At 41.8% G+C, this 12,403-nt stretch overlaps 1 protein-coding gene across 8 annotated transcripts in view; it reads right to left on the bottom strand.

Moving 5' to 3' along the window:
• The window catches only part of NBEA (neurobeachin), a 395,298-nt gene that overhangs the window by 223,174 nt on the left and 159,721 nt on the right, over positions 1 to 12,403 (bottom strand). For all 8 annotated transcript variants that reach the window (XM_029048269.2, XM_039914901.1, XM_039914903.1 and 5 more), the window contains one exon: positions 11,136 to 11,197. In XM_029048269.2, coding sequence (XP_028904102.1) covers positions 11,136 to 11,197 — 62 coding nt within the window. The remainder of the gene's footprint in view (positions 1 to 11,135; positions 11,198 to 12,403) is intronic.

Genomic DNA, 12,403 nt, shown 5'->3' with positions numbered 1-12,403 from the left:
GGCTTGCCTCTAGAATTTCAACATTTGTCTCAACCCACTATGCCATGCAAACCACATCCCTGTTGTCCTTCCTCGGGTCCCAAAGAAGAACAGGTTCTTCCTGGGTTCAGAATAGGACCGTTAAGCCTAACACACTCCTGGAAAGCTTGGGCCTTGCCAAAGCCATTCAGAGTGTCAGTTACAGGCCCCAAAACCATAGTAAGATCCAAAGAACAGGGAAAGACCAAGTCAATTATGATCCCACTCCTGGTTTGGAGTTACCTGACTTTTCGGGAGGATCCGGGATGCTGCGGAAGAATACTTACTGACCAAGCAGTAGGCTATCCATTCGAGTAACCTGTCAGTGAACCATCTACCAAGGTTCCTTTAATCTGAGAATCAATCAAGTTTATTGAGGTTTTTATCGCCTGCAGAGCACTGTACTAAGCATTTGGAAGAATACAACAGAGGTGGTAGACATGTTCTCTGTCCAAGGGGCTTATAGTCTAGAGGGGGAGACACATTAAAATAAATTACAGATGGACAAGTACATAAGTGCTGTCTGGCTGATGGTGGGGTGAATAGTAAGTGCTTCAAGTGCATAGATCCAAGTGATAGGCAACATAGATGGGATAGAGGGAGGAGAGGAAAAGAAGACTCAGTCAGGAAAGGGCTCTTGGAAGAGATGTGATTAATAAGGCTTTGAAGGAGGGGAGAGTGGTGGTCTGTCATATATGAAGGGGGAGGGAGTTTGAGGCCATACGGAGGACTTGGGCAAAGTATTAGAGGAGAGATGGACTAGGTTGAGATACATTAAGTTGTCATTATGGGGCTAGAATGTAGAAGGAAATCAGGGAGGTAAGGTAGGAGGGGGTGAGTCGATTGGTTGGTTTAGACTCTCAAGATGATCCATAGTTAATAATCGTCAATCACATGTATTGAGTACCTACTGGGTGCAAAGCACTATACTAAGACCATGGAGAAATGCAAAAGCTTTAGAAGACACAATCCCTGATCTCAGTGAGTTTATGGTCTACAGAAGTGGATCCTATTCCCTGCTTCACGCCTGCCACGAAAACCACAGAGTAGACCAGGACCAATCCAGATTCAAGGGGTTCAGGCTGGAACGGACCAGCCACAGGAATACTGGGACCCCAGTTCGGTGGCTGCTATTGCCTGGTTCTTTTTTCCAGGAGTGGAACTATGGAAGTCACGGCTTTGACTACCATCTCTACGCAGATGACACGCAGATCTACTTCTCCGCCCCGTCCTCTCCCCCTCCCTTCAGGCTCGCATCTCCTCCTGCCTCCAGGACGTCTCCACCTGGATGTCGGCCCACCACCTAAAACTCAACATGAGCATGACTGAGCTCCTCATCTTCCCTCCCAAACCCGGTCCTCTCCCAGACTTCTCTATCACCGTGGATGGCACGACCATCCTTCCCGTCTCTCGGGCCCGCAATCTCGGTGTCATCCTTGACTCGTCCCTCTCGTTCACCCCACACATCCTATCCGTTACCAAGACCTGCCGGTTTCACCTCTACAATATCGCCAAGATCCGCCCTTTCCTCTCCACCCAAACGGCTACCTTACTGTTACGGGCTCTCGTTATATCCCGGCTAGACTACTGTGTCAGCCTTCTCTCTGACCTCCCTTCCTCCTCTCGCCCCGCTCCGGTCTATTCTTCACTCTGCCGCCCGGCTCATCTTCCTGCAGAAACGATCTGGGCATGTCACTCCCCTTCTTAAACAACTCCAGTGGTTGCCTATCGACCTCCGCTCCAAACAAAAACTCCTCACTCTAGGCTTCAAGGCTCTCCATCACCTTGCCCCTTCCTACCTCTCCTCCCTTCTCTCTTTCTACCGCCCACCCCGCACGCTCCGCTCCTCTGCCGCCCACCTCCTCGCCGTCCCTCGGTCTCGCCTATCCCGCCGTCGACCCCTGGGTCACGTCCTCCCGCGGTCCTGGAACGCCCTCCCTCCTCACCTCCGCCAAACTGATTCTCTTTCCCTCTTCAAAACCCTACTTAAAACTCACCTCCTCCAAGAGGCGTTCCCAGACTGAGCTCCTCTTCCCCCTCTACTCCCTCTGCCATCCCCCCTTTACCTCTCCGCAGCTAAACCCTCATTTTCCCCTTTTCCCTCTGCTCCTCCACCTCTCCCTTCCCATCCCCACAGCACTGTACTCGTCCGCTCAACTGTATATATTTTCGTTACCCTATTTATTTTGTTAATGAATTGTACATCGCCTCGATTCTATTTAGTTGCCATTGTTTTTACGAGATGTTCTTCCCCTTGACTCTGTTTAGTGCCATTGTTCTTGTCTGTCCGTCTCCCCCAATTAGACTGTAAGCCCGTCAAACGGCAGGGACTGTCTCTATCTGTTGCCGACTTGTTCATCCCAAGCGCTTAGTACAGTGCTCTGCACATAGTAAGCGCTCAATAAATACTATTGAATGAATGAAAGTCAGAAACTGTTTGTCTCCAGGGAGAAATTAAAATACAATTTGAATCACATTTCCCCTATAACCAGGATTTAATTTCTACCCTTCAGTGCTATTGGCTGACTGAAGAGATTATGGTTCATATCAACAATAGTGTAATATTATGCTATCCAAGGTTTCTCTTTTATTGCATATCTAGGGTTCAGTTTTTTTCCAGAAGTATTGCGGTACCATTTTTATACATCTGATCATACTGTGTTCCTCTTCTTTCTGAATTTCCAACAATAATGATAATGATATTTGTTAAGCGTTTACTATGCGCCAAGCCCCGTTCTAAGCACTGGGGTAGATAACAGCTTGGATGCAGCCCCTGTCCCACATGAGGTTCACAGTCTTAATCCCCATTTTACAGATGAGGGAACTGCAGCACCGAGAAGTTAAGTGTCTTGCCCAAGGTCACAGAGCAGATAAGTGGCACAGTAGGGATTAGAACTCAGGTCCTTCTAATTCCCAGGCCCATGATCTATCTGCTAGGCAACACTGCATCTAATTTCTAATGTCCTTCCTTCATTTTCTTTGGCAGGACTGCCAAATATATAGAGAAAATATTTCATCTTATCATCCTGAATTCCAACCTCATTAAGATCAAAATTAGCATCGATTCCTTTTATTTCCATTATGCTTTTTATGTCTCAGTCACTTTCTAGTACAAGGTGAATTAATATCTCAACTGAGCCAGCTCCAGGAAAAAAAAAAGAAATCTGTATGGAGGAATGTTTATTAGAATATAAGCTTCTTGTGGGTAGGTAACGTGTCAGTGCTCCTGTTGTATTTTAAGCATTTAGTAAAATGCATGCATTCAGAATACACTCAATAAATGTTATTACTCCTACTCTATTGTTTCTTCTAAAATGTCTAGACTGGTGCTTGTTCAAGCCCTGAAGGCAGGACACTGGCTAGGGCTCTGAGGAACTGTAAGAGAGTTGGGCAGAACACGTGACCAGAAACTCACTCTTAGGGGGCACCGTGGCTTCGGTTGAGATTATGCCATGGGCACCTGAGGCTTCTGGTTTGATCCCTCGGCCTCCCGCTGCAGCCACCAAAACCCAACTCGAGTCCAATCAAATTGGACTCTGGCACCATCCAACCTGGCCCCTCCCACTGTGAACTCTACCGGGGGCATCTGGAGTGGAAAAGTACCTACTGTCGGATGCCACTGGCCCCAGATGAGCAGGCATCTGGCCACTTGTCCTTCTACGGCATCTTCCTGTCGTTGTACTGTATTCAAAAACACTGGTGCTACAAAGCGTTCGTACCTGTGGCTGAAAGACTGGATGCGTGAGCTGCATTGCTGAGTGTATGTGTAGTTTGTCCTCTGGTGAACAGCTGTGGCTGCTCTTTCCACAGCCCATTGCTCTGGGCAGCCCTGTCTCTTCGCATTACAGGCTGTAGGATGCTTTTTGCTCAAATTGAACGCCCCCCCCCCCCGATATTTGACTGCAGGAGCCAGAATGCTTTACATGTTTCCATCCTTTCCAGAAAACCCTCGTTATATCTCACTGCTGCAACTTACAGTGCGGCTTGTCTTGAGATGATACTTTCTGTTAATCTGTGAACAGACCCAAGAGGCCATTACTTGGGTCCTCTCATCGCATATGTTCATCCCCAAAGCTGAATTCCAGTGAAACTGGTGGACTAAAAGTGCTCCAGACTTCACTACTTGTGATCTTGCTTTATCATCAACATATTGAAAATACTGATCTGGGTTTGACGTCATCACTGGTGAGTACCTTTGACTGCTTTGTGGCTAGCACGGTGGGAGTCCATGTAACATTCTTCTGTTGAATCTCAAAATGAGAACGTTTTGGCCTTGAGAACATGGATGCTTTACCCATCAGCCTCTGCTTTTCCAAAACACAATAAGAGCCTTGTGTCTAGTGAATCCACCACTCATCACTGACACTCCCAGGTCTGTGCAGCGGGAGAGAGAGTAAGACAATAATTGGGCTTTCCCAAAGAAACAGATAGGTGGGCAAAAAGATGACTATTTTTCCTTAGTTGGTGGCTGGAAATAGCCGCTAATAATGAGAAAAGAAGTGGGGGGGAAAAGAGGCTTTTTCTACGTCTGTCTTCTTCATGTGAAAGGATCCAAGACTCTGGCACCAAAAGGTGCGTGCAGGTCAAGCAATCACTGCAACCAGTCTGTGTGACCTTGGGCAAGTCGCAACTTCTCTGTGCCACAGTTACCTCATCTGTAAAATGGGGATTCAGACTGTGAATCCCATGAGGAACAGGGACTGTGTCCACCTGATTATCTTGTAACTATCCCAGTGCTTAGCACATAATAAGCACCTCACAAGAACGACTGTACTCATCTGACCTATTTCAGGGAAGGTGGCAAGAGTGCCACATAAATTCAGAGCTCCTGTGACAGAATGGGGATAGTTGGCATGCCTCAAATCCATCAGTTGCTTTGGGACCTCCGACAGTCTCTCAAAAACAAAATTGGATGAAGCGTCCTAAATAAAATCTTTATCTTAATGACCTCATGTCAGACTATGGCTTGCATTTCTGGTTGCTTCACCAATTCCTTGTTTATCGGTGTAATAATAATAATACTTATTAAGCGCTTACTGTGAGTCAAGCACTCGGATAGATACAAGGTAATCAGGTTATCCCACGTGGGGATCACAGCCTTAATCCCCATTTTACAGATGGAGTAACTGAAGCCCAGAGAAGTTAAGTGGTTTGCCCAAGGTCACACAGCAGACAAGTGGTGAAACCGGGATTAGAATTCATGCCCTCTGACCCTTAAATCCATATTCTTTCTATTAAGTCATGCTGTTTCCCCATATTAATTCACTAATAATACCAATTAAGAGTTTGGTGGCAGGTTTAGCCTTTGCGTTGTTTAGGTTGCATATAGCATTTTTCTCGTCCAAATCGGTATATGCTTCACTTCATAGTGATTGAAAATTCGTGATCCTGCACTGAATATGCAGATCCACAATATGGCTTCTTTCAAATATTTCCAGGGCAAAGTCAGAGATACACGGAATTCTTGAATGGCTCTAAGAATTCTGATGAAGTCTGGGGCCTGTTCGCTTGGACGTCTTTTCCCAAGGATAAATGTAACCCGAAACAGTTTCTAATTTTTTTGGAAGCACGCGTTGAGCAAAGGGGATAAAATAAGAGGAATAAAAGCTATCCTGGCTGTACAGCCTTACTTCACTTCACTGATGATAGGGAGATGATCACACAGATCCAGCCATAACCATGCTGGAATAGCTTTTAAATATTGATAAACTCCTCCTGGCAACCGAACCTCCTGAGCGGCAGCCACAGTTCGGATTTACTAACAATCGATTCTCTCCTTGACCTGCTGCAGTCTGGCTCCCCTACTCAGCAATCAACTGAAACCATCCCCGCCCCGGTTAACACCCACTGTCCTCCAAGGGTCCAAATTCAAGGACTTCTAATTACATCCCCTCCTATACCTCATTTAAGCCTGGCTGTTTCTACACTGGGCCAGCAATGGGCGCGTTAAAAAAGGCTTTCCGGGAATCGACCGTACCGCCGGGACTTGCCTGTTGGCTGTTCGGAGTCTTGCCTGGCCATTTCTCAAGCTGGGGCTTGACCCAATCTCGTGCCTCCGGTCCTCTACACAGCACCACGGGTAGCTGGGCAGAGGAGAGTTCGGCATGCCGATACATGCAAATGGTATCCCACACTCCCCCAAACAATGGTTTCCCCATAATAACAATAATAATACTAATTATGGTACTTGTTAAGCACATACCATGCCCCCAGCACTGTTCTAAGCACCGGGGTAGATACAAGGTAATCCGGTTGGACACAGTGCCTGTCCCACAGGGGGCTCACAGGCTTAAACCCCATTTTAGAAGTGAGGAAACTGAGGCACTGAGAAGTGAAGCGACCTGACCAAGGTCACACAGCAGAAATAGGGCAGAGCCAGGATTAGAACCCAGGACTTCCGACTCCCAGCCCCGTGCTCTTTTCACTAAGCCGTGCTGCTTCTGTTCATCCCTGAGGCTTATTAATAGGGCTGCTCTCTCAGCCTCCATGGCATGGATGACCTGAAAAATACCCCCAGGGCTACAAAGGGCATTTTTGCATCCTCTGACTTTTGCTATGACGAAAAACCATTAGCACAAAACAGCATAGCTTTTGAGCATCCACTGGTTTCTGTGTGATATTCTGATTTTTCACAGAGGGGGGAAAAACTGATGCTACTCTTTTCCTCTAGCTTAATCTCAGAGAAACTAATGTTATATCCCCATTTTAATAAGACAAATTTCAAAGGTCCTTCTTATTCCCTGTAGGATTCTCAAGTCTTCTTCTTATTTCACTGAGCTTTCCCAATAGAAGCATTGGCCGAACTTGATGTATTTGAAAACTTGTAACTCTCATTCTTCTATCCCAACCAAAATACTCTCTCTTCGCAATAACAACAGAAAATGGAAAAATCTTTCAAAAAAGCCTGATTATTTGAAAAAAACGCTCTTCTTCAGTTGCAGCTTTTACAAATTTGCCTCCTCTACAATGCCAGGTAATGACCTTGATCAAACTGGAAGCCGAGCCCAAAAAATCACTTTCATTTAAAGAGGCAGGCATTTAAAAAGAATAAAAACAAAACCATAAAATAATTACAGGCTAGTAATCTATTCACAACTACCAGCTATGCAAACTGGATAGCTTCATTATTCTCTGTCCTGTTTCTTAAGGAGTCCTTGGTTGATTTATAAGCATCTATTTGCATAATCAGCATTTTCAAACAGGTGAGCTACTTAAATACTGACAGACATTCTTTATTTAAGGTTCCTCATTTCATAAACCTTTCTTGCTGACAGATATGGCAGAAAAAATGTAAGTTACATCTGCAAAGACTTTACTTATAAAAACTGAAAAAATCCTAAGGGATAACATCACTCAATTCACTCAATTTCTCCAGGACTACCTCTGAAGAGGGACTTACTCTTAAAAAAAAAAAAGAATCTGGAAATAATTAGAAACTATTATAGTACTTGAAAAAAGTTCACTTGAAAACTAAATCTGCTATGTATCAAAGGAGGAAATTCACGAAGAATAATGTGCAGCAAATTTCAAAAAACTGAAATTGCACGGCATTTTTTTTAATCTACCACTAAAGACAGTTTTCCAGCTGTGACATATAGAAGAATGCTAGGGGAACAAAGGCTAGCTAATCAACCACAGATCTTGTCAAAAACAGCATATCTTCATTTTTTTGAAAAACTGAAAAAACACACCATTTTCCAAATGAGAGGCACCCACTCAAGTCATAGTACAGATCAACTGAAACCGTTAACGCTACTTTCCTAGGAGGGGTCTGCAATTGGTAAAGCTGATTACAACTTAGAGGAAACAAAAATAGAAAACTACCATGTAAAAGTCATAATTGTTTCGTGTTTGAATCCGCTATCTTTATGAAAGGGGAGAAAGAGTGTTCCATGAGGACAAACCCAAGAACCAGTTCTTTGGATTGAACGTTATGGAGTTGATACTGAACCCCCAAAATACATGTTAAAGAATCCAAATGATGGACCATTCCTACAGGAGCACTTTTGAGTGTTCAAAATATATTTTTCAGAGACCTGAAATTCCTTTGGGGGAACTGACTTGATTGCATATCCTTCAGAGTTTAAAAGGCTGCCCATATGAACCGAATTATCTATGACATGTACCTTCAGACGTTTGTAATGTGATATTTCATGTAAATTTAGACCATATTTTGGATGTGAGCCCTTGGCAATGGAGAGTTTATTCAGGAGCTCAGATAAGAAAAAACCCCCTGACATCCTTGCTAATCTGTAGTCGTTAACATGGAATTTCCAACATAAGAGCATAAAAGCATCTAATTTGCTGTAGCAAATGAAAGGAAAACAAACGTTGCATTTCCCTTTCCTTTTTCAAAGTCTACAGTTACCCTGTTCTGTGCAAACAAAATTGGGCTTCTCAAAGGCTTCCAAATCATCATCTATCTTTTGAAAGAAACCCGTTTTATACTTCCATAAACTGAAATATGTAATTCATTCAGAAAACCCATTTTAACTAAGGATTAAGTCATATTATGGAAAATATCTTTGTCCTATCACCCACTCTAACAAAATGACAGGTCCTCCAAATATTTTCCTAGTCAGACCTCTTAACTACTTTCTTTATATGAACACTGTTCATCATCATATGCAGCTGATAATGTCTTTTTAAAATAACTGGCTGTAAACAGTAATGCAATTCTGAAACTACCACTTTAAAAATACATTAGGCTGCCGGCTGCCTTGTCGGAAAAACATGCGGTGCTATAGTGCTATAGGCCTTTAGGGATCAGATGCACTGCATAAATGATGCAGACGTAGACCGGGGGGAAGGAGGAGAAAGCAAGGCAAATTCTACTTCTACCAGGCAGCACGGGCTAGTGGAAAGAGCATAGGCCCAGAAGTCAGAGGATTCTAAGCCCAATTCTGCCACTTGCCTACTTGGAGAAGTCACTTCACTTCTCTGCGCCTCAGTTTCCTCATCTATTTTATGGGGATTTAATACTTGTTCTCCCTCCTACTTCAATTATCTGGCTAACTGAATCGAACCCAGCATTTAGAAGAGTGGTCGGCTCATAGTAAGCTTTTAACAAGTACCACGATTATTATTATCCCCCTTTGTCACTACATAGGTCAGCAGGGATGATTCGGAGGATGGGGAAAAGATAGGATCTAATTGATCTCAGAATCTACTAATGGGAAAAATCTACCAATAATCTGAGATGACTTTCCACCCATAATCTGCAGTTATTTTCTGTCCATAATCTAAGGTGACTTTCTGTCTGCAGCCAAGGAAGGCCCATGAAATTGACCTGAAGGAGGAATCCTTTATGAGTAATTATAAGGATTTAGTGAATGGGCATGATTTTCATCTCTTAGATTTATGGTGACTATATCAAATAGTTAAAATCTGTTTTAAATCCTTTACACAATTCCCCATAAAAATCAAACTTTAGCCCTATTTGTTATACCGCTTTCATGAAGCCTCTAAGCAAAGTGCATTGCACAGAGAGCTTAAATTTCTCACTCTTCCTTTCAATCGATATCTGAGGCAAAGTTTCATCTCTAGGGCCCTTAATGGCAGGAATTCCTGGAGCCAGCAAATGAGTAATGTTAAACCTATGATTAGATGATGAGGCCATCAAAGACACTAGACCCTAATGCTACATTCCTCTTTATTCCTGTGAACTGCAGTGAAACCAGGGCTAAGGAAGAAGGGATTGTAAGTTATTCTTTCTCTGAAAAGCTGTTAAAATGCAGCACAACTTGAAACTAAAATCTCATAGTGGCTCTCTTGCCATTTTCTCTGAACCCTGGACTTAACCATTAGGTAACGAATTTTTGCAAGGCCCTGCAGGAGGTGGTTCCAAGTTCAATCCCATTGAGGATTCCTGCCAGAAATGTATTTTTCTTTAATTTTTCCCTTACCAAAATTCATCCTTGCAAAAAAGAAAAAAGCCCTGGACCTAATGACTTCCTTATGGGTACATGTTAGAAGAAACGAAACCAATGGACGAGAAAACAACAGGTAAGCTGGAAAAAAAACATTAACTAATTTACCATTGTTATTCATTTTCCTTTAGCTGTAATTTTAACTAAATTTTAGAACTTGCATTATGAGCCATTTCGGGGGATGTGTACCTGTCTGTGTGTGAGTATATATATTTACCTATCTGTATATAAAACTCATTTGAAACTGCATATCCAAGACATCACAAAATGCACTGTTATTTGATATAAGAAATTTCAAATTTGACAAGTATAAAAACCAGATCAGCTGTTTTCAGCATTTATTCCATATGATGATTAGGCCTCGGTTTTCCTATGGCTGTAAACTGCGGTGGGGTAATCAAAATGGTGGTTGATTAAGCAATATTATAGTGGATTGTAAAACACAGTAACAGTAGATAAGCATGCAAACTATTTAGTAATATCAACTGCGTTTCAATGCCAGCACATTAACAAACTGTGGAACATTAACAAATACCTTTGGTAAACTTAGCCCAGAACTTATATTAATGCTCTCTGAGGTTCGGTTTTAAGGCATAAATAGTTACTGTCCTTTGTCTTTGAAACCAGTGCTGCAATGGAAACCCTTTTCTTTATTACAGCTTCTTTGACAATATGAATTGAATATACTTACATTTCAGATTGAGCTAATTAATGAGTCCCTTTGCCAAATTTGTTTTTGTATAAACTGAAAGCAAAATCATACATTTGATCATTTGAATTAAGTTAAAGGTGGAAGCTGCTGTCATATAATGATGAATGCACTAAGTGACTCATTTTAGCCAATGAAAGTTCAACCTGAACATTTTCTGAATTTATGAGCATAAAGTCAAAGCTTTACATTTAAAAGTATGTATGCTGGTATTCCACCGTGCCCGCCCCCCGCAATCCTTACACACACACGCAATATTAAAATCTAGTGTCTTGTCCATTTTTAAAACAAGAAATGATTCCTATGTATAGGGTATGCCTATATTTGGTCATTTTCTTGCCACATACAACACATATGATGATATTGGAATTTTGATTCCATTTGTAAAGAAGAAAATGACCCAGAATCCTCACAAACACACACACAATGATAGCAGACTTTTAAGAGTCATCTAATTCTTTAATATGAAAAATACTCACCTGAGAACAAAGCAGCATAACAAGCTCAACCACTGACGTGCTGGACTTCATACATACAAGGCCTGCAGCAAACAAAAGCAAAGATCATTATGAAATGATCCCAAACTATTTTTCATGAACAGTTAAACTGTCCAAAAAAAAATGTTCCATTATGATGTATAAGTATTTAGAATTAAGGAAAGAAGTGACTTTTCTCAGCAAACTGTTTACTTGTCTTTGATGCCAAAATACTTCAAGTGCAGGGATATAGGAAAAAGCTACTCAGGACCATCTACATTATGCTTAGATAAGGATTTTGTCATCAGAGCATTTCTTACTTTTAAACAAGCCTAGTGGGACTACTAAAATCTGCAATATAGAAAGCACTGATCTTATCCTAACACAATTTACCACAGGATCTTATATGAACAATGCAATTTTAAAACTTGTATTCCTAATGAGATCATCTGAATTTCATCTGGAAAAAAATTCCTCCCTGAAAAGCAAAGTTAGAAACGGTTTATCAACAAAATGGATTCTTTTCTAATAATACAATCCCTGATCAAAATACTAAAAAAACACTTCTGAAATGTCATTAACCTATTCCATATAAAATATTGACCTAAAATTAAAATAGGCTTTTTCTCAGTCTTTCCAAAATTCAGAATAGAAGCCAAAGGAAGCTTTGAAAGCAGTTTAGGAAATTTTAGATGGATTGAGGCACAGAATAGCCAGGGGATAACTTTTAATGACTTCCTTCAGCTATAACAACATGCAAAAATATCAAGTAGTCTCTAGAAAAACAGAACACACTTTTGATAACTTTAAATGCAGAAAGTCACACCTGGAGGAAAATCAAATTAGTTAGCACACCTCACCTACCAAAACCCCATGGCCCCACATGGAGAGTTAACAAATGGAATTTCGTCTAAGTAGATTTCAATAAACACTCGGTAGAGACAGATGCTTTCCACACAGTAGCATGTATATTTATTGCAGGTACAGGATAAATACCCTTTTGTGTCCACTTTGCTAACAGCCCTATCCTTATTGTACAGTAAGACAGAACAAGTTGTAAAATGCTACAAGTATGCCATGTATCAGATCTATGAGTCCACAGTTAGCTAATGAAATAAGAGGCAGATGTGAAAAGCTCATTTAGTGAGACAATTGCTATAATTGATCAGCTATTCCCATGCTCAAGAGCTAGAGGATCGGAAAGATTAATGGGACATCACCTGCAGGCTACCCAACTATTTGAATCCCGACAAAGAAAAACAAATGGAAAG

The sequence above is a fragment of the Ornithorhynchus anatinus genome, chromosome 20, assembly GCF_004115215.2.
Source record: "Ornithorhynchus anatinus isolate Pmale09 chromosome 20, mOrnAna1.pri.v4, whole genome shotgun sequence".
Taxonomy (NCBI): domain Eukaryota; kingdom Metazoa; phylum Chordata; class Mammalia; order Monotremata; family Ornithorhynchidae; genus Ornithorhynchus; species Ornithorhynchus anatinus.
Note: the sequence above shows the minus strand (reverse complement) of the source record. Positions and strands in the feature narration are given on the sequence as shown.